The sequence below is a fragment of the Streptopelia decaocto genome, assembly GCF_964273445.1.
Source record: "Streptopelia decaocto genome assembly, chromosome: 3".
Classification (NCBI taxonomy): Eukaryota; Metazoa; Chordata; class Aves; order Columbiformes; family Columbidae; genus Streptopelia; species Streptopelia decaocto.
Window position 1 is genome coordinate 57,307,579 of NC_138656.1, and position 23,340 is coordinate 57,330,918.

At 39.7% G+C, this 23,340-nt stretch overlaps 1 protein-coding gene across 3 annotated transcripts in view; it reads left to right on the forward strand.

The window, feature by feature from the left end:
* Positions 1–23,340, forward strand: part of SYNJ2 (synaptojanin 2) — a 72,066-nt gene that overhangs the window by 13,476 nt on the left and 35,250 nt on the right. Inside the window, exons 3-7 of one of the 3 annotated variants that reach the window (XM_082049803.1) lie at positions 5,684–5,954; positions 8,328–8,553; positions 17,590–17,673; positions 19,484–19,545; positions 22,309–22,405. In XM_082049803.1, the coding sequence (XP_081905929.1) occupies positions 5,684–5,954; positions 8,328–8,553; positions 17,590–17,673; positions 19,484–19,545; positions 22,309–22,405 (740 nt within the window). Of the gene's footprint in view, positions 1–5,683; positions 5,955–8,327; positions 8,554–17,589; positions 17,674–19,044; positions 19,254–19,483; positions 19,546–22,308; positions 22,406–23,340 lie in introns of those variants that run through there. The other 2 variants (XM_082049804.1, XM_082049805.1) reach the window with 2 other exon arrangements.

Sequence of the window (23,340 nt, forward strand, 5' to 3'; positions counted from 1 at the left end):
AACACTTCTACCTGTCTGTCTGAGGTCAAAGTTTGGTCCAAAAGATTTGAATTTTTTTTTCTTTAGTACTGTAGGTGGTTCTTCCTTTCTCACAGATATGTTGCTGTAGAAAGTGTGACCAGTAAGGAACACTTCACTTCTTGCTCTAAAATTATTTCAGAGTTTTCTTTAAAACACTCCAGATTGCATCTTAAGGAAATGAGGGACATTTCCACAGATATGATTGTCAAATGTAGTTCTTTTGTTCCTAAATCACATAATCTTATGTGTAAAGTTTAGAAAGGCTAATATGAAGCAGGAAAGCACATTAAACTACTTGTAAAAGTTTTCAATTTTTTTTTTTTTTTAGGTTGGTTTTCATTTGCCTTAGCGCTGGTCTCATTATTCATACACTTTGGAGCTGTCAATTGAATATAACATGCTTTTTGCTACCATAATGCACATGAAATCAGGGGAAAATTACCATAAATTTTGCACCCAGTATACTTCCATTAGTTACTTTTTTAATAAGAATTGTTGGGCTCCTGTTTCAAGAAATAAGACTGGAGTTTGGCCTGTCTCCTACTCCAAATATGCTCCTGGGAGCCGGGAGCCTTCATACACTGGCTGCACTGGTAGTACTGACAGGGCCACTGACATTAGGGAATTGATTTAGCATTAATTCTGCCTTTAATCTTAAGGATGCGCTGCCAGCGTTTAAAAACTCAACTTCCTGACTTATTCGAGCTACACTTAAGTGGTGACTGCTCACTTCATGACTTTAGTATTTTTTTTCCATGTTGCTGCCGGTGTTCTGGACAAAAGAAACATAAATACCTTGATACTGTTTAGCTCCTTCTGAAGATTGTAAACCCATAATATGTTTTCTGATGATGCTGCCTGGTGTATTTGACTGGACTATCTTGTATATTTTTGTTGTGATTGGTGTTAATCTGGTACTTCAAGTGATATTTGTGTTAAAACAGTTTCACTGGAAACTTAAAAGGAGCAGTATTTTTAATATAATTACAGAATTGGAAATGGTAGTGAGCTGCAGTTTTGAAAAATTAAGGCTGCAGGGATTAATAGAATAGTCTTGACTAGTTTAAGGGGAAATACCTTCTAGCTTTAAGGAATGTCTGGGTGTTTCAATTTAGAATCACAGAATAGTTTGGGTTGGAAAGGACCTTCAAAGGTCATCTAGCTCAACCCCCCCTGCAATGAGCAGGGACATCTTCAGCATGGAATTGTAGAATGGTTTAGATTGGAATAATTTGATTTCTTTCATTAAAGTTGTGATATTTTCACAATTTTTGCTCGGCAAAACCGATTTAATTTTAAAAATCCTCACTTTCTTGTGCCATGGCCTCATAAATCCACCTACCTTCAGAAATTCTTAATTGTGTTGGTAGAAAGATTTGTGGTGGTGGTTTGTTTTTTTGGGGGCGGTGGTGTACTAAATCAGGAATCCAGGAATGCAACTTCTTGCATTCTTGTGTGAGATTTACTGGATAATAAAAATGAATTGTTTAGGAACTAAAAGAATTTCTCAGTAAATTCTTGTCAGCTAAAAGTGTTATTTTCCTTGCAATGAATGAATAATTACCAAATAACTTATTATCTGCAATTATTAGAAATGGAGAAAATTGATTTTAGTTTTGCTTTTTATAAACATTACTTGCTCCAGTAGCAGCATCCATCCTGATAGAAGTTGAAGCAATTTCTTCCCTTAAATTTAAGTGCATTTAGGTAGGGTTGTGGTGGATACAGCTTTTTCATGTTAAGTAGCTATTTTCGACAGGAAAGAGTATGGTTTGTTGACACTTACATACCAGAAAAGAAACCACATTGACATTTTAAAGTTTAAATTTAGAAGTAAATGGACTGATTTTTTGCTTTAATGTATCCATAATAATAATCGTACTTTCAGTGACTGGAAAATAAGCAGAAGCATTCTTCCTGTGTCCGGTAATGTTAGATTTCTGCCATATTAGGTACTATTTGGTTGTATAGTGCTTTTTTGTTATTCCTTGGAATAGCATTTTCAGTCTGACACAATGCCCGAGTGAAAGCATGAGTGGAGGTAGCGCAGATATAATTTCCATCACAAATGCTTCCAATGTAGTTCTCGATATATTTAAAAACATTGACAGCTTGGGTTGAGGGTGCCAGAGCACTGGAACAGACTGCCCACAGAGGTTGTGGAGTCTCCTCTGGAGACATTCAAGACCCGCCTGGACGCATTCCTACATCTGCTCTGTGCGAACCTGCTTTAGCAGGTGGGTTGGACTAGCTGATCTTCAGAGGTCCGTTCCAACCCCAACCATTCTGTGATTCTGTTGAAGTGTGAGGAAAAAAATGTTTGAGATTGAATGAAGAGATTCGCAGACATAAACCCATGTTGCTGGCAAAGAAGGGAGGATGGGGAAGCTTTGTTTCACTCTGTATAGCTTAGTGGTGGGTAATTTCGTAGACCTCAGTGGAGACATGTTGAAAAGATGAATAGCAGAGTAATGTTTAGGTAGCGTTAATTTTGCTGTGTGAGGTTCTAAAAGGGTGAAAAGCTGATGGGAGTCCTACCTCTGCTCAGGACCCTACAGCTGCATCTGTGCTGTGAATAAAAATGGGGCAGGGCACAGGCCTGAGCGATGTCAGTAGGATATCGTGCTTGGCTTGGTCCCTGTGCCAAGAGCAGCATGCACATTGGGCAAGGATCTTCCTCCCCCAGCCAGTGCAGTGACAGCCAGGAGCTGATTCTCAGGAACACTGTCCAAATACTACCTGGGATGAAAGGGGTATCAGGGGATGGGGCTTGGGGCTTTTTCCCAGGGCATAGAGTCAGAGAGATTGGTGTTAAGCTGGGACCGTGGTGTTGTACAGTTTCTGCATTCTGGCTGTTTTGTAGCATATCCTGAGTTATTTAAGCAAATCAGAGAGATGAGAGTTGATCTGAAGACCACCTCAGCTCACCGAGCAGTCTAACTGACAAAGCAGGCTAGCTTTATCATAGCTTAAATCTATTCATCTCTACTTTCTTTTTTCTCTAATTTTCTGGCCTGTAAGTGTGAACTCGTTTGCCAGCCTGCCTGTGTTCAAAGGCATCATGAAAAGTACACAAAGGAGGAAGGCTGCTCCATAATTTGGCATGCTGTAAAGAGACTCATTCTGTGTATATAGAATCATAGAGTGGCTTAGGTCAGTAGGGACCTTTAAAGAACATCTAGTCCAACCTCCCTGCCATGGACACCTTCCACTATACCAGGTTGCTCAAAGCCCCGTCCAACCTGGCCCCGAATGCTTCCAGGGACGGGGCATCCACAACTTCTTTGGGCAACCTGTTCCAGTGCCTCACCACCCTCATTGTAAAAAATTTCTTCCTTATATCCAATTTAAATCTGCTGTCTTTCAGTTTAAAAACATTACCCCTTGTCTTGTCACTACAAGCCCTGGTAAAAAGTGTCTATCTTCCTTATAAGCCCCTTTTATATATGGAAAGGTTGCAATGAGGTCTCCTCAGAGCCATCTTTTCTCCAGGCTGAACAACCCCAACTCTCTCATATGTGGTTACTGCACAGTGGCAGGAAACAGCATTACGGCTTTGGAAAGCTGTCAGTCTCCTGATGCTTCAAGAACAATACAATAGCTTCTTAGCTGTGATTACCATTTTTGAGCTCATTAGTTAGTGATTTGGGGCAGTAGAGATGCTGGACTGGCAAAACTATGTAGTTTTGATTTGCTTTTCTGTCATGGTTTATTCCTACTTGTTGCCTTCTTAAACTAAATGATTGCTTTGTTTAGATCCAATTATTTTCTGCTGGTTTACGAGCCACAGATAAAAAGCCCACTATTATTAAGATTTTGTTCTTCTTGGCTGTTTTAATGTTGACTTTTATCGTTTGATCTCCTCTGAACCCTCTAGGAAAGTTTAAGGTCACTGAAGCCAATGACAGTGCTTGTTTTCTTTGTCTCAGCGTCCCAGCGAGATGGCTCTCCCAGTCTGTCACTACTGGTTTTCTGTCCTTGAAGCTGACTCATACTAAGGCTTATTAGTAGTGTTTCCAAGCTCTTATGAGTGAAGTTTACTTTGAGCTGATCAGTTTTGCATGGTTTCAGGGAAGTCACAGAAGCTATTAGCTGTCCCGAGAGACAGCTAACTCCTCCTAACCCCTTCTGGAGGCGGCAAGACAGTATTTAGTCAGGTATGAACAACCATGGTGATAACTAATATATTTCCTACTCTTTCTCCTTTATAATTAGGCAGACGCATGTGCAAAGGAGGAGTAAACTTAAGTTTTATGTATTTCTAACCCTCCACTATGATGTCATCTAGAAAAGTACAGAAGACATATTTCTTAAAAACACTCAAGAAAGAGCATACCCTTGTTACAGAAAGAAATGTGATGAACAGAGCTTTTTAGTAAATACCACCTACGCCGGCCTTTATGCAAAACTGGAGTTAGCAGAACAGAATGAATAAGATCTAATCTCCCACCTTGTCCTGCCATTCCAGTCCCACATGCCCACGCAAATATTCTGGCCCTGACACAAACCACCCCTCATTCAACTTTCTGTAGCCAACCTGCGATCTGGAAGCAAGGACTTCCCTGCTGGTGCTTGAGAAAAAAATGTAGCTGTGTGAGAGCTGATCTGCCTTTTTGGACAGTGGGTGACCATGGATGGTTGAAGAGTGACCCTACGAAGTGTTCCCTTTTGCTGTCTGAAACCTTACTGTCCTAGGTTGTCACTGTGACCTTAGCTAATTAGCTTGCTCTTGGCAGGTCAGCTGTTGTTTCTGCTGTGCTAGAGCAATAAATCTTGGCTCACTTCCACCTTTTCTTACTAACTGGAGTGAATTGTCTCCATTAGAGGCCCATTTAAATGAATCAAACAGTTTCTTCCTAGCAAATCCAGTGTTTTCAGAACAATTGTTCTACTCTTTCTTAATCACTTTATCATTTCAGAGAGAAGGAGCAGAAGTTAAAATCCAGCTGTATATGAGAGATGTGACTACAGTGGTGTTCTCAGGCTTCAAAATTTTGGGGCTCTGAAATTCAGCTGCTTCATGATTTCACTCTTTACTTCACAGCCATGAGAGCTAGAATTTTCTTTTTAGTGATAACTGAGGTTGTCATCTATTCATGTACACTCTATTATGACATAAAAAGCAAAATCTCAAGAATTGGTAACAATGAAACTTTGTGAATGGCTGAGCACACCCAGCTTCATCAGAAGCCAATAAGAAATCTGAATCTTTGAAGTTCAGAAGTCAGTTGAAAAATTCATTGTGAGGTATACACTTAATCTCATAAATGACCAGTCTTCTACCTTTCCCTTCAATCATATCCGATGAAAACTGTGTGTTCTCTAGGGGGGTGAAATTTCATTTCTGAGTACTGTCCCAACACCAAGTTCATTGCACTTCATAAAGTAAGTGGGAAAAAACCCATTCTAATGCAGCAAGGAAAGGGAATGTATAAGTATTGTGGAATATTATGCAATTGCACTCACTTGCCTGCAGTCAAAGGGAACTTAGAAATGTAAAAGAGCATAGGCTGCGTGCTTGTGGTTTGTATTTGTTTTCTTCTGAAGCAAAGATAGTGGCCTCTGCTGGAGCCCTGTCAGCATTGCATATGACAGGACCCATGCGAAGTCGCTTAGCTTGTGTCTGCCTGTAACCCTTTTGTAACTGTCTGTCATCTTCTAGGTAACGTTCGGCTGCACTTTCTGGTCCTGGTGACAGGCTGTACATCAGTGGGAAAAATCCTGGATGCTGAAGTTTACAAAATTACTGCAACAGATTTCTGTCCTCTCCAGGAAGAAACCAAGGAAGAGGAGCGTGTTACTGCCTTGAAGAAAATACTGAACTCTGGGATGTTCTATTTCTCCTGGCCTAATGCAGGCTCAAACTTTGACCTGACTGTGCGGGCTCAGAAGCAGGGTGATAACCACTATGAATCCGGTAACTCGTTCTTCTGGTTAGTACTGCATGTTATACCAATGTCTTCTCTCATCCCCACTTGTATCTTATTGGTCAAACGTACTCACAGGGAAGTGAACACATGCATTTCAGGTGCCCCTCCTTCATTTGAGTGTCATGTCATTTTACAGGCCACGAGGCCTTCGTGAATTCATAGTAAACCTGGGTCAAACAAATCAGTTCTATTTAATTAAAATTAATCTGATAGTGAAATTAAATTCTAATAACTGGACATTTTGTGTTTTTAAGAAGCAAACAGATGTATTGCTCACACTACAGGAACATGTCTCTACATGTCATGAATAGTTTCCCCTGCAGTTCTTTTTAATAATTTGCTTTAAAAGTTATCTAATAGAAACCTGCACTTAAACCTCATAAATCCCATAATATATGTTGAAGTATCTTCTGTTTCTTAAAAGTGTATCTGTTTAAAGCTTGTAGTTTAATATTTCAATAATGTGCCCTAGCTTTTATGTTGAAAACATCAATATTAATATGTTCGCAGATCAATGTAAATGTGTGTTGCACAGAAGGAAACTCTTGTGATATTCTGCCCTGTATCTTATTTTCTTGTGCTTATAAAGCAAATAAAAATTATTTCTTGTTGTGATAAGTATTGATTGAGTGGAAAGAAAAACACATAGATGCTGGGTTTTGTCTTCCTTAGGTGGATTCACTTCTGATGTAATTCAGTTTGTTTGCTTTACAGGTTCTGTCAGAATTCTTGAATTCTTATACCCTCATTTTTTTCTTTTCAAACAAAAAGATAGTCAGGAAGCACAAATGTACTGGAAATAAATGAGGGTTATGTGATGTAGGTGGAATATAACTGGCAAAGTTAAATGTGGGTGTGCTGCTGGAGTAGGTGAATATTAAATAAGAAAATAGTTCATAATGGATGATAAATAAATGTGAGAGAGCAGTTCATTCAGGCTAAATAATCTTTTTAGCTATGATGTGATTTTGGCTGATAAGATCCAGTGTTTTCATTTAACTCAGGAGAGAGATATAGAAAACTTTATTTCAGCTGTGCTAATTATGCATCCCTCACAAAAAGCTCTCCAAGCATGTCAAGTTAGACACATGGCACAAATGAGCTGTGTTCCAGTGGTGGAACTCCTAAGGTGGCAAAATCCTAATAAAGAAACAACCTTTAAGGCAACTCTTTGTACCTGTACTGTCATGTGAAACTTTTCTTCTTAGAAGATAAGTATTTGAACTTTTCTTCTTTGCTGCTTCTGGCTAATCTAGGAGTAGCCCTTGAAGAGGTTCCATTCTCCTATGTGTTGTAGAACAGGGATGAATGGCAACACCATCACATTTAGGGCAAAAAGGTGTTCCAAAGAACACTTATCTTTAGGCAGTTATGTGATATGGGAGATTTCAGACCAAACAATAGATTCTTGAGAAAAGTAAGCAATGGGATAAATAGTTACATGATTAAAAGCATCACATGGCCTTAGTTATAAGCAAGACAAACTGCCTGTTAAATAAACTGCAACAACAACAAAATTCTACTGGAATTTGTCTGAGTGAGGACTTCTTCTGTGAGTACAGCTAGGAGAGGAGGCGGAAGAGATATCAAAAATTGTTTTAGAGCTGCTTTTTCAGTTACATATTTAGTTGAAAAATGTAAGAATGACTTACATATTTTTCAGAGAAATGTTTTACTCTAGACGAACAATTCGTCAAGGGTTTTGCTAGATGTAATAAGTCTTGTACAGATCTGCTATTGAGCAACAAATGATCATAAAAGGGATTTTCTTGACCCTTATCTGTTACCAAAGGCACATTTTGAAAAATGAAATTAGGAGACTATCATAATAAAAGAGACTAGGGTCACTGTTAACCAAGCAGGACAGGTTTCTTGGTTGTTGATCTTAAAATAATTTGAAGGTTAAAACAGACACTTATCTCCATTGACTTATGGGTCTAGTTCCTGCTTGGAAAAATTTTCCTGAAAATCCTGATGAGTTTTAAAATGACTCTTCACCCTGTAGTGTATACTGAGGTCCAGGCAGTACTGTTCAAAAAGTAATTAGCTTGACAGCACTGTAATTTATGAAAAAAGATTACTAAAGATAAATTTATTTCTGGAGCTGAAATAGGTGACATATGCATCTGAGTTTATAAGACAGGTACAAGATATAAAGACAGCATCTTGGTGATAGCTGTGCTGTTAACATTTGCCATGTTCTGTTCACTGTAGTAGTTCACAAGGATTTCTTCCCGATACTTCCTGGTTTGGGATAAAGATACAACAGAAAAGGGGTCACAAAATGCTAACTACTCACATTAATGATTGTTGTGGGGTGGGACCCATGCCTGTCTTATTTTATTCAGTAACGTGTCTCTATGTTGAACTTTCCAGGAATCAGCTGTTGCACGTGCCTTTCAAACACTACCAGGTGAACTGCTCTGACTGGTTGCTCAAAGTGATCTGTGGTGTAGTGGACATTCGCACTGTTTATGCTTCCCACAAGAAGGCGAAAGCTTGCCTCATCTCTCGCATTAGTTGTGAGCGGGCTGGTGCCCGGTTTCACACTCGAGGGGTCAATGATGATGGACATGTGTCTAACTTCGTTGAGACAGAGCAGGTAAGTGGATGTATCCATTAGCTTTGAATGAGTCAGTCTACTCAAGTTTAATTGGGACAGTTTCCAACAAGAATTAAAGGGGTTTGGCAAAAGTTTTTTTCAATAATATTGAAAATATTATTGTGTGACAGATCTATTTGTTCTTGCCCATTAAGCATTTCTTTGCGATCTGTTCTTTTTCTGTTTTTCTGACTTTTCCATGCACACGATTTTCACTAATACTTTTGATTTTTTTTTTTTTTCCTGAATGTGAAATTCTGGCCATTTGATATTGTAGTGAAATATAGACATGAGGTTTTAAACTATTCAGAGAGCCCTGTGTGTTAATTCATGTGAAATCAACACATGTAACAATAAGTTTCTAAATTGCATGAAACTTGATTGAATTATCAGTCATGAAGCCCATGTATTAAACAAAATGTTTTCAAATCTTTTCCAGAATAAATGTCACTCTTTTATACCTACTGCATACATTTTAAAGAACATTTTTTCTGAAATTCATTGTGTTTCCTATGCTACAGAATGGAGAAGATCTAGTTTGAAAGATTTTCTATAAAGTAATGGTCTCTACACTTCATTTCTCTTTTGTTCATTTTAAGTATCTCTGTTAGTCCCTACCACCAGGTTTGCTGGGCTAGCCATTTAATGTCCCTTGCACAACCATGACATAACTATGTCTACACTGATGTAAAGTAGTTTGGTTAGGGATGCAGGGGGTGATATTGAGCAAAGGCTAGAGCTCAGATTTGCTTTTGGCTCTAAGGAAGCCACTTAGAATCATATAAAATCTTATTATTATAAATATTCATGTTTCAATTACTCTTGTCTGCCTTGTTGGATTGAAGCTATCACTTCTTTGTACGCTAAGTTTTTCAGCTATAAAACAAGGGTGATTATTAACTTCCTGCCTCACAGGACTTTTGCAGAGCAGTGAGGACAATATTTATAGAAGGCAGGTAGTGTATGCTGTGCTATGGTGAAGAATTCTCAGTGCTCAGATATATCATTCTAGTCAAGAGGAAGCTGTCCAGTGAAGGAACTGTGTTTGCTGGGAGTCAATCTTTGGCTAGTAAAGGAAATGAAGAAGAAACACCATCTTCTTGGCGTCGGGCAAATTCCAGTGCGACTCATTTTGGAAGAGACTTCATTTTATATTCCGCTTTGCTTTGTGGGGGATTCTCTCCAGTCAGAGGTGATATGGCACAGTTTTTATACGTACATGATGAAAACCTTATTTCTAGCTTATGCTGAGACAAAATATATGGGTGAAATGCATTTGGCAGGCTCCCTTGATTGACACAGCCAAACAAATAACAGAGAGTCAGCTGTTTTTATTACACATGGTTTAGCTTACTGCTTTGAAAGTCAACAAAAAGCAGTGGACCTTGAAGAATCTGAAATCTTCTGTGCCAGCTGAAATGAGTGCTTTCTTATTCAAGTATAATCACCTTTTCTTTTTTGAATAGAAGTAGTAATTACTAGCAGTCAGAACCAGCATACAGAAACGAATGTCTCTAGAAGCAGAACAGATAAATGGCTGGTAGTAGTTACCAACAAAGGACAAGGATCTGCTCTTACAGTTTGCTTGCTTTCAGTGTCTTCTGGGCAGATCTACCAAATAGGTGTATGTAGCATAGATTGTTTATATATATATGTGTGTGTGTATATTTATGTAGGTGCACATAGAATGAACATAGATTGCTTGGTGATGTTCACAAGGGGAAGCTGGTGAGACATCTCTACATGACACATTGAGTGTAGCATATAGATACTTAAGCTACCTGTGTCATTCCTTGTTCCAGAAGAGTTGTAGCTCTGCCATGGTAGGACTGTGCCTGGCTGCTGGGGGCGATGTCACCCTGCAAAGCTGCTTATACTGCAGCACTAGTATTTCATTATGGCTCTGCATGAGTGTAGCAGCTCAAAATCAGTGTTGTCCTTTCTCTTATCCTCCTGCGTGAGGTTGGTTTGCCTCCAGGCACCTGTTTGTCCAAAATCCAGCAATGTTTGAGCGCTTCCAAAATTTCCTACAAGATGTTGCCTTGGTGGTACAGCTTTAACCTCTTCACCTGCTTCTGCCTAAGGATGCATGTAGAGCTGCCTTAGATTGACAGTGCTGCGTTGCTCAGCATTAGGCCTGGAGGAGTTGCAGCCTCGTATTCCCCACTCTGCCACTGAGGTTTGATCCCAAGGACATGCTCAATGCATGCACGATGTTACACGTGTGATTTTCTGCCCAGTGGTCAGAGTTCTCATCAGAGATGTGGGTGGCTTTTTGCTCATGTCTCTCCTTTTCCCATTTTGCCTGCATTTTCAGTAGGCTGCCCTGGCAGCTTTCCGCTTAGTGTTCAGGCTTCCACATATTCTGCTTGCTGGATGCCAGACTCTTCCCCTGCAATGCCTGAGTCTCTAATATCAGCTTCTGAATTCTCTGCTAATAATTCTCTTTTGTGCCTCTGCTCCAAAGCAACTGCGAGTTGAGTTCTGCAGCATCTACACCTTTCTAGAAAATCTGTCACTGCATTGGGAGATGTAGATAGGGCTGCTCAGCGAAAAGTGAAATTTTCGCCCAAAGTTGGGGACAGAAGAAGGGACATATGCCATTTTAAGTAATATCTTGGTACAGTCTGCTGTTTTAGTTGAGTGCCTTCTCATGAGCATTAGTGCGAAATATTCTTCAAATCCTGAATAACATGTTGTCTTGCTGAAATGCAGAAGAAAGAAAATGTTAGAAAGGGTTATCAGCTGTCTTTCAGGTCAGTCTCACATTTGCAGCGCTGCACTTAGCAGTTGTCTAATTCTGGTAAATACTTGTCCTACCCTCCTCACTAGTTGGGTCAGAAGTAACTCATTCTATTCAGTTATATTCCTGGAGCACATTATGTTGCAAATGATTAGCACGAAAAATAAGATGGTCTTTGCATCCCAGCAGAAAACCTGGGGATTGGCTCCTGGTGAGTACTTGGTTGCTAAGGCTTCCCTGAGCTGGGGCTGGGTCAGGCTCTTCACTGGAGCTGCTGAGCTTTGTTCCCAGGGTGAAGTAGGAGGACTGAAGGCTTTTGAGTGTTTTGCAATTGGAAAGCAAAAGCACGAGAGCAAAATGGCTATAGGGTGAAAGGCTTGAGTAGGTTGAAAATTATAACAAGAGCTGGCAGTTTTAAAGAATTGTGTGGTTTTGTTTGTTTTTTTGTTTTTAAAGGATAAAAGAAGGTTGCTGTTGCTAATGGTGATAAACACCAGTTTTACCAAACTGCGTGTCCTAAGAAAGTGATGTTGGGCTAACCACTGGGATGCCTGAGAATCCAGTTCAAGCTGGCTTCCACTTACCATTAGGAAGGAAGAGCCCTAGAATAAACTCTCTCCTAGTTTCATAGTAGACTACTGACTAATCGCCTATGAGGTAATATGTTGGCTGAATAACATTTCGTTTCCATTTGTTGCAGCCTGTACAGTTTAATGGCATGCTGGCCGTGTGCTTTCACGGCTAAATAGCACCCTAGGATTCTGAAAAGCCAGGACTTTTCCCCCTTTTATAGGAATTACTTCTAATATTTTTCTGTTTTTAGAAGAGGGAGAAACAATTAGTCCTATCTCCAGGCAGCTCTTTTATGCATAGATGGTATGCTTTTGTCTCCCACTGAGTTAGCCTTGTGGCATTTTAGCTCCGCAATGACTCATTTCTTGTGGGCTCACTTGACTGCTGTGACTCACAGTGCTTGAGAAGAAGGGGGGAGAAGTTAAATATCTCACTTCACTTTTGCTTTTCCAAAAAAAAAAAAAAAAGCTACTAGTAGATCTTTCAGATGTTTGATTATTTGGTTTGCATCTTTACAAAGAGAAAAGAAGAAAGAAAAAATGGTGGGAAACACTTAAAGAAAAGCAAAACATGATGGGAAAAGACGATTTTTTGAAATCTCTCCAACATGTACTTCCAGCTTTGCTGCCAGTATTTTGTAATGCAATGGCAGCCCTTTCTACTTGCAGTGTTACAGTTAATCCTCAAGTAGTTTTAAAATCACATTCTGTCTCCCAATGACAGCTTAAATGTTTCCCTTCACCCTTTTTTCCTCCCCTACTCATGCCCTAAAGTTGAGACTGTATCGCATTCTTTTAATTCTTTTCTGCTGATAACGTTGAGAAACAAGCGTGCTTTTTTCATTTAGTTTGTGTGCCTCTCACTGTTTACATTTCAGCTCCTCTCCCAGTTATTCTCCAAAGAGTTGTGCTAAACTCTTCATATCTTACTTTGTGACTTACGGGGAACAACTCTAATCTACCAAAGATAAATTAATGGTTTCAGTTGTTTTCCCCTTCATAGAACTGTTCAATAAAGAAAAGTGAAACCTTGACAAGACATTAAAAAGAAATGCCATTAATTTGGATTAACCTTCGCTTTCTTCCAGTTTAAGAAAAAAGTGTCAGGCATGGATTAAGACAAATGATCCTTATTTCACAATAGCTCCTAGACCATGTTGGATAACTCTCCAAGAGAGGAATGGATGCAATCATGTGGTTAATTTATTTTCTGGATCAAGTTTTAGTATAGCCCCAGGTGGGGCAAAGAGGATTATTTTGGCAAGTATATCCTTGGCTCCCCTGGTCTGAGTTAAAGGGACTCGCACAGAGGTATGTTTAGACCATCTGTCATCTGTGTGTTTCGTGGGTTGTGTGGCAGAGCTGGGGTCCCAGAACAAGCCCTGTGAGTATCCATTTTGTCACGGACTGTGTCTCTGTGCCCCTTGAGTCTGTAATGAATGTTGCCATTTGAAGTTATGACTGGATAATTATTTCCTTCTAATGAAGCTGGGTGATGGAGATTAGTGAATAAATTATTCCAAGAGATGAATGGGAGCTGCACGTTGGGATTAGAACACCAGCTGTTGATGTAGATGTTTGCTTGCTAGCTTGCTAGCAGTACCTGTGCATGAAGCTTGTGTTACTGGGAAAGGTCTTTGGATCCCAGGGGCAAGGTCTGGGCCTAGGCAACAAAGAGATTGAGAAATGTCCTCTTGAACTGTCAGCACTGTCACACTCGATCCTGGAGACAGAGAAAGAGACCACAGAGTCTAAGACAGCAGAAGTTGAAAGAAAAACACTCGTGATCAGAGGACAGGCAATCTATTATCAAGGAGAAGAGGTCCTCCACATGGATCAAGTATTGAGTTGCTGGTATGTTGTCTGGTGGGAAACTGCCTGAAAATCCATCCAGCTAACTGGATTGGAGTGTTCCGTAGGCCAGACCCTTTAAGATTAACGAAGTAATCCTCAAGTGTTTTGAGGATTTGATAGGAATTAATATTCTCCCTGGGGCAAGTAGGCGAAAACTTGCTGCCATTTTGGATCTAAGACAAAAAAAAACAAGACTCCACAGGAATTTTTATGAAGTCCAAAGACAAAGATTTAGTAGTATGTATCAACCCTAATGACAAAGTGTTGTCCAAAATGTTACTGATTGTTATTGAACTGTTAGAGGAAAACTCATATGATCCTCTTGGATGTATTTCTTGTCCATGAGTTAAGGAAAAGAGCTGACAGGAAGATTCTGGAAATAAAGTGCTTTTTAAGAAAGTTATATTTTTTTTTCGTAAAGAACTGTTAATTTTTTGTGTAGTGCCTTGGAATAAGAGAAATGCACCTGCTAGAGAACAGAGTAATAAAGTCAAAACTAGAATGGCAAAAAAGTGGGACAGATGTGTGCTTGTAGAAAACACGACATTGTGAACAAAAAACGAGCAAGGCTTGGAAGAATATAAGAAAAGAAATTCTGTACTTAACCATGCATAAATGCTGGAATTGCATAGGCAATTAAGTTGGAATCTTTTATTTATTAGTGTAATTTTAACCTGGATATATTACTAGTGCTTATTTAAAATTTTAACAAATGAGGTTTCTTATAGTGTATATGGGTATTAAGATTATGTCCACTTCTGAACTGGAAAGTCGTCTTAGTCCCAGTCTTTGAACCCGCTCACTTTAGACATCTACTGGCAGGAAGGCTTGTTGCCCCTGTTATTGTAATGTCATGGGACTTACGGAGAAGAAGTCAATGTCATGTTCCTTGGAGTGGTGAATGAAGGACAGTGGGTATTGCTGAAATACAGGGAAGATTTGCACAGTGGTAATGCTTAATGAAATGGTTATGGTCAGTTTAGGAAGGAATGACTGGCAGAAAAGGGTGTTATTCTCCCACTCATTAAAAATACTAGGTCTTCTTCCAACTCACTGGCAACTTTGAAGAAAATAATTTTGGATTCATCTGGGTCATGGAAATGAGGTGAGAGGATTGTGAAAGACTACAGAATTGCTCCAGAGAACAGAATGATGAGCACTGTAAGTGAAAAGAAAGTGCTAATGTGGAGAACTTTCTTGTGAATGACTGTTAGAGAGGCCATGCTCCCACTTCAAAAACGTCTGAATTTCGAAAAGCCACATAGGAAAGTGCATTAAAATGTCAGTTTGTGTAAGATGCCCTATCATCATAGGGGAGCTCTGTGTTAGACCTCATCTTGACAGAGATTGTCCACAGCCCATCGCATCAGGATATGGGCATCCTGTTTAGATCACAGGAATGATTCCCAAATAATTTGAATTTTTTTTTGTTGTTGTTCAGTTCTCCAAATGGACAGCTTAGTAGAGCAGAAAACAGAAGAGGTAATGGGTGAAAACCAGTTAACAGAAAATGTGAGTGATAGTAGTAACAAACATCAGTTAACTCTTTCCATGTTGAATCACTAGTAAGTAGAAATATGAGCACCTGTTAATGAATAAAGGCAGAAATGTTTGGTCAGGTTTTTTTTCTTCTGCATTTGACATAAAGAAGGCAGGTTATATATTCACAGTCTGTAATGGTGAAGAAATACTTTCCATTTAAACTGTAGCTCAGGAAGATGTTAAATTGCAGGTATTAAAATCAGAGTTATTATATTTTAATCAGTGGATCTAGAGAATTTGCAGCTGGGACTTTTAAAAGAGCTGGCTGAAGAGATACTTGAGCTATCAATTTTTCAGTTAGTTGTGGAAACAGCATGTTCTAGAAGATTGTGAAGAAAACTGATCCTCTGTAACAAGCTGTTTGAGTGGCCAAATTGTAGTTCATGTGAAGCTTTGTCTGTAATCGTCATCATTAGAGGTTTCATTTCAACTCACTCATTGCATCACTAAGGTGATGATTTGTGTCAGATTTTGAAGGGAGACAGTCCTGACTCTTTTATTTTTGCGTAGGCTCAGGACCTGATCATGATCATTTAGTATGAGTCAGGATAATGCTGGGACTGTCAGCGGAGCTACACAAATTTGCTTTACCTTAGAATTGGCTCCTTTGGGTCCATGAGTGTGAGTGAAAAGGTGATTCAGTGTTTAGAAGTCACTGACTTATCTTGGTGCAACCTGTCTCAGTGAGGGTGTGGTAAAGACGAAGAAGGTGGGCCTGTTCACCCCTCCTTGAGTCCAAGGAGAGGCGCACCAGTGTGTTGCCATTTAGAAAACTTTACTGAGAGAGGGTGTTTTAGAGCCACATCACTCAAGCTGTTGGACAGACCTTGCGATGAAGCTTCTCTGGACAATCTCCTCTCTTGCAGGGAGTTGTGCTAGGATGCGATGCAACAGAGGAGGTTTCTTAATTCATCGATGTGAGGCTAAAAACATCAAAACATGCCGTTTTGCACTACATCTGGGCTAGCCATGCTTCTAACATAAACATTGTGTCCTTGACGAAGCCACTTAAGTCGTCTTAATGAAACGAGGATAGTTGTAAGTGCTCTGCAAAAATATTGTAAAGATTAGTTAGATAAAGCTGGTGACAAAATATTTAAATACCTACCTCTTATTCTTTTCACGCATATAGCTCTAAAATTGGTACATTGGTAGTGATTATAAAGATGAGAGGTATGGAAGCACTTCCTATGAGCCACCCAGCCAGCACATCTAGTGGCAAATCGAAAAGCGCAAACCACATTAAAGCTGTAGAGTAACCCATTTTCATGTTCTTTTCTATTTTGGGAGCTACTAGCCAGCTGGCAGCAGTTGTGCTAACTGATACGATGTGCTTCGAGAAGCAGCTACCTGGATGACCTGGATACCATTCCTCCAGAGGGCTGCAAGACTCATTGTCATGCATGAGATAACAGAGATGTGTATCATGTGTATCATGTATCCCCTGTGGAAAGCAGCCAGGATTCCACTGCTAAGTATAGGCCAGGGGAGTGAGCCAGGCTTTGCACAGTTGCTCTGTGGTCATACTGAGTCTGAAGATAGTACCTTTTGTGCAAAGTTAACACATGTAGCGCTTTGCTTGGGGGCTGGTGGAGAGGGAAGGCAGAGGGGAAAATTAGTCTTTGTACTTTGCATAGATTTGACTCAGAATCAGCTTGTTAGCAGTGATTGTAAGAACAAATACTAAGGAAGACTGAGGTCTGGTTAAGGAAGGAAATACGGGGAGTTTGGAGATTCTCACTATAAGCCTTCTGGAAAAGCACTAAATCACATGCTGTTCACTGTATCTTGGAATGGGAGTGGCTAAGCTGCTGGTTTCACTGAGATTTATTTGGATACTCTGACAAGGCACAACATGCAGTGAAATAAGAAATAGCAAATAAAGCAAGAGGTAAGCTTATCCCACACCTGACATTACCCATCATCAGTCACAAGGAGCAATGACATTTTGCACAGTTAAATTGTGTGAGAGAGACAGGGAGAGTATATGGCTGGTCTTCCTGAATGTGTCCGCCAGTTGATCAAATCCATCTTCACAGTGGATGAAAGATTCCTTCCTTCATGCCAGTGGTGGTGTTTTACATTTTCTTACTTCTGGTGAGTAGTGAATTCAATGTTCTGTGATTACATGAAAGCAAATACGTTGTGCTTTGTTCCACTGACTGTGAGACTATGGAAAAGTGGCTGAGCAGTAAGTGGATACAGTGAGATACATGGGTTACTTTTTTTACCCTTTGAGTTCAGTGTCTTAAACTGTCACCTAGTGAAGGGGTCACAGACTGATAGATCTAACTGCAAATTCCTTCCCTTGTTTTATTTTTGCAGACAATTTACTTGGATGATGATGTCTCTTCCTTTGTGCAGATCAGAGGTTCTGTTCCACTCTTTTGGGAGCAACCGGGGCTTCAGGTAAACAAATAATCAAAAAGCCTACCTTGCACATCTCTCTTACTACTTATAATTTAGAAGTTACATAAAATGTAATTGTTTTCTAAAATTAGCTGCAAACTCATTCCATGAAAATGCTGGCTCTTTCATTTTAGGTTACCTTGTGGAAAATTTTGTGTGTTTAGATAAATGGAACTAAACCAGGCAAATGGCTATAGTTAAATGAAGTTTAATCATGTGCCTCTGTAGGGAAATATTTGTAAGGAACTGTGTCCTGATGTCCTAAACTGAAGCTTACAGCAATATCTTTATAGCATTTTTACTTTGATTTGGAATAATCTTTCCTTCTGAAATGCCCAGTTGGTTTGATGATATTGACGTCCACAATAAAACTGGAGTATCTAGGGATACCAGGAGCTCTATAGGAGCATGTTACCTTGAAACAAAATATAATGTCTGGATAGTGTGTTTGCTACATTTCAGTCAAAAGAGCGATGATAATCTAATCTGATCTTCTGCTAGGCAGAGATGGAGGGTTTCATGAGGAAATTATTGCATCAAGCCTAGTGGGTTATGTATTGTCTGTGACTTAAGGTTTATATACAGCTACAAGCTTAAACAAGAATCATCCTAGCACTCTTTGCGTTTTCTGAACAGAGGAATACACAACTGCAATGAGTATGCACATATATGCATGAATGTTAGTAGAGAGAATATGTATTAGAACTGTTTTTTTCAGATTCCTAAAGATTATTTGATACTTTAAAATCATTGAATCAAGCACTTAGGTACCTTTCAGAACTACTGGATTTAGTGCAAAAGGAAGATGACTAAAGGATCTGTGTTGTTGTGTGTTAGCACCATCCAGTGCAATACTTACTTCGTTTTATAACGGAGTTCTGCCTGTAGAGTTGTGCATATGTCCTGCCCATGGTGCAGCTGTAGCCAGCACTGTCGTTCTGTATGTTATGAAACCGCAGAGCTCTTCCCCAAGTATTTTTGGGTAGTGAGTAGCATCTCTAGCTAAAAAGAACTTGAAACTTTTCAGTAGGGACACAATCTGTTTTTTTTCCTAATCTGGATTAGATTATGCATCTTTCATTTATGCTGGTGAATACTGATTAATTTTATTCCTTGGAAGTGAGTGTGCTGGCACTGGTATTAGAAAGAACTGCAGAAACCAACCTCATGAAAGAAGAGGATGAAGTACAGGAAACAGTGCACAATCCTATAAATAATTAGCAGGGTGTTTTTTTGGAGAGGAAAAAGCCCTCTGCGTACTGTAATAACAGTAGCTAGCATTCAAAAGCAGCTTAAGGCTACTGTTGTTGACATGTATATTAAAAGTCCTGTTAGGCTGATGGCACAAGATTTCACCCTTCGTGTTTTCAAAGGACTGTTCTGATGCTTTTTAGTTTCTCTAAATAATGAAAGATGAAATAACTCAGGACACATAACCCATGGAACTGGCATAACTGCAGCCTTTTCTGCTGAGGGAAGGACAAGAAGAATGCTGGGCACACACTCCTGTGGGGCAGTGTGGGATATTTGCTAGAGGAAACTGGCCAAGGGATGTGCTTTGTTTGTCCATAAAAGGATGTGTAGGTATCTTTTGCTTAATGATAATCTTGTAATTGTAAATGTTGTTGTCTAATAAAATCTGTGGCTTTTGCATTAAGGTTTTTATGTGTGTGGGTGCATGGAGTCTGTTAGAGGTGTCTGGTGCTGTTAGATGTTTTTCTCTGAAGGAAAAAGGGAGACATCTAGTGATTTAGAACTCTAGCATTTAAAGAATTTATTTCTCTCTTCTCTTTCCAATGTTTTATTTTAGGTGGGTTCTTATCATCTAAGGCTTAACAGAGGTCTGGAAGCTAATGCTCCTGCCTTTGACAGGTAGGCTTCATTCAACTTTGTCAGTAACGCAGCAGCCTGGCATTTAACCAAGGTTGCACAACTTTATGCCTTCCTAGTGAATTCTGGGAGATGCGAAGCACCACCGCACCAAACCCCTAGGTGCGGTGGGAGTATTAAGTGGGTTTGCTTTATTTATTCACTTATTTTTTTGTATTTTCCTTTCTGTAGTCAGTGGTAATTGAATTATTTTGGTATCCTGGCTTGTTTCTAAAAAACCTAACAAATACTGAGTGTTATGCAAAAGGAAAGTCTGTGTAACCTTTTGTGAGCCAACAAATGTGAATTTACATTTAAGATGCACAGAGCATGTGTTCTTTATCATTATAACCCAGTTAATTAAAAAGTAAAACACCGCTTCTTCTCCAATCCAGATTTTTTTCCTCATTGTTCTACTGCTATACAGAAATAAAAGTGTCTTATTCTGTGATCATGTTGTATGATGCAGTCATGCTGATGCTTTTCTGCTTTAACCAAAGACTGGCTTGTAAACATTTTTAAACCATTAATACTCTGCTTGTCAGTTGGAAGCTGTAAAAAAGCCACACATTAGCTTGATTCCTTTGAACATCTGAATATGAAGTGCTGTCCTTTAAGGGCAAACTCCCATGGGAACGTTGTATGAAAAGCACATGAGGGATTTGGCCTGTGGGACATTTTCAACTTGTAAGTGCCAGGCCATGTGATTAATTTCTGTTTTGATTTGGTTTTGGAAAATCAGAGTGTATGTTGATTTTGGGTAGGGCCTGTTAATTCCTTGATTTCGTTTACTCCAAGACTCCAAATGGGGATTAGAATCTGAAAAGGACTATGTACCATAGCAATCCCTGCTCCAAAGGGTCTTAACCTACATTCTCCAAGCTTTTTAAGGCTCTTAAATCCTACTGACTTCATATGCCTTTGAGGGCCATGGTCTTTTGGTCATCTGGTGCCATGATAACTTGCCCTGCCAGTGTCCCTGAAGCTCTATGTTGGAGGTTTGCATTCTGCAGCAGAGATAATCTATATAAGAAGACAATAATTTATTCAGCATCCTCTTGTGTTGCCCAAGAAATGGAGAGTACCTCAACAAGGAACAACTCAGTAAGACCATTTAGTTCAGAGACTCTTTTCTGACTGATGAAACTGATAGTTTTCTTGTAAGAAACATGAACATGAGGATCAGCTTGCATTATTCCTTCTTTCTCTTGTGCACAGTAAAGCCTTTAGGTTAGATGAAGTTAGGGATCTCTCTACTTACAGATCTGCAAAAGACAGTCCTTTGAAAATGGGCAAGGAATAAGCGATTGCATATACAGAAAGACACTGAAACTTAACAACCTGCTATCCCTTTTCTGAGTGTTAGAGTAGATTTAGCCTGTTACATTTTTTCCATCTGATAGGTTAACACGTTGAGAAGGAACTGTGAGAAGTGAATGGTAATCTTGTTAGTGGATCTTTTACATATCCTCCCCCTGAGAAATCCTCAGGGAGCTTTGCTTACAGTGCTCTAGCAGGTGACCTGAGCTTTGGCAGTTTTACTGTAAAGAAGCAACATTGGCAGAGAAGTAGGATCTTGATGCTGGGATCAGTGGGGTACAAATGTATGGCAAGAGCTGGTGCACAAAGAACTAGTTGCAAAATCGTGAGCATAAATAGCACCAGAAAATATAAGTAGCCATGTTTCTTAAAGGTTGTGCTGACCACTTTTTCTTTTCTCCTCTTCCATTGTTTTCTTTGTGGTTTATTTTTGGTTATAGGATGTAAAAGTGCATGCTGGAAGATGTGTGCTTGCTGTTTTTCTGACATTTTGATGTTGCATATCTCTTTGCAGTATGTAATAGCTTTTTCATTTGTGTATTTGTTTTATTTTTCCTGCCTATTTCTATCCAGCTTCCTCCTAAGTACTACTACAATGTTGTTAGTACATGATGGAAGATGGTTTTAAGATCTAATTGTTTCCTGATGAGCCAGCACAGCTCCTGTGGCACATGCATGCCAACTTGAAGAACAATTTCCGAGGGGAGAATGGATGCTTCTGCATCTAGCTAAAAGCTCTTGACTTGAGGGTCCCTAAATGTCAGGCTTTGAAAGGCTGGGGATATATGCCAAAAATATACCACTTTATATTGTTCTATTCCGCATTTTTCCTGAAGAATCTGGGCCAGGCCATTTGGCTAAAAGGAACTTTGGTCTGATCCAGCACAGCAGTTCTTATGATTACTAACCTTCCTGCTTATATTGAGAGTGAATGTCTCAATGTTGCAGTAACTCAGAGATATTTGTGGCCTGAGATGTGTGTTTGTACCTCTCTGGCCTTGGTATGGGGGTCGTAGGCCCCATTGCTGCTGCTGATTCTTTGTAGGCTCAGCCTTGCAAGATGCTGAGCAATTCCAGTTGAAGCGTAATACGCTTTTTTCTCTTCTTGTCTTTCCTATGTAGTTCCCAAGCTGACAGCCAAGAAGTGGGGACGTACAAAGGGCAATACCAAAGCTAATAGTGACATGAAAGATCTGGGGCCTGTTTCCTAATATGCTTCTGTCTTTAAGTTCAGTACAAAATGCTGTGTCCTTTAATTGCGTTCTTTCACCATTTGTACTATTTAATAATTGATTGCAAGGGAACTGAGGAAGATGTCTGTAGCTGCTGTGGCTGAAACTCTCTGCTGGATGGAACAACCAGTGATCTCTGCTTCTGTATTTTGAAAAAAAGTAGTAGGAAACATAACATGCTTTTGTTTAGTACTTATGGTTACTTCTGCTGTAGGCATATGATGCTTCTGAAGGAGCAGTATGGAAAACAAGTGATTGTTAACCTGTTGGGAAGCAGAGGAGGGGAAGAGGTGCTCAACAGAGCTTTTAAGGTAAAAGCAAAGTTTTTTCTTTTTCTTTTAAACTGCTGTTTTCCCCTGAGCCTCCGTGTTCTTTGTTTCCTTCTGGCCCAGTAGCTGATGAATACTATATCTTAAGAAATTATGTTATCTCTTTACTAGATGTTACATACTGAGAGAATGGTGCTTCAGAGTCTCATGGCTTAATTTCCAGCACTGCCATCCTGTTTATTTCTTCACACATTATGCACATTTAACCAGACTTTTTAAAAAATAGCCCTAATTCTCATAAGAGTAGTCCGCCTTTGAAAACATGAATCGTCATGGTTTCTGTTATAGCCACCTATGCTATCAGGTGCCTCATTGGATTGCTACAACTGTTTGGAGGCCAGGCCCTGGCTTACTGAGCATCTTGCAAGCTGTCTTGCTCTGACTGCAATGGGAAATAGCTCTTCTGCACCGACCATGATGGGAACTGGCCGCCTGAGCACTGGTTGACAGCCTGGTGTATGAAGAGAGAGGTTTTCCTGGCCCCTGCGTGTCCCTAGGCACAACTAATACCTGAAGGCATCTGGGTTGTGCTTCCGGGATGGAATTAAAGCTGCACTGAGTTCTAGTACGGTATTCTCATGGCCAGATTTCCAAAACGAATGCATATTTGAAGCTGCAGGTTGGCACTGGTGGGGTTTGCAGCAGTGCGCAGCTGCCTGAGCCTGGCTGGAGGCTGATGGAATCTGCCTCCTAAGAGCCTGTTGCTTTAGAAATCTGGCGTAGGTACTTTGGGGTATGTCTTCCCAAGAACAATCTGAAGAATGGTTTAAGTACACACCCATAGTGTGTTAGGTATCTGTCATTGGTAAAGAACGATACAACAGTTCCAAGTTCAAATGTTTACTGTGTGAAACTAAGCAAAATGAAAATTGTAATTAAATAATAGTTCCTGATTTGCTTCCCTCTCTCTTGGAATA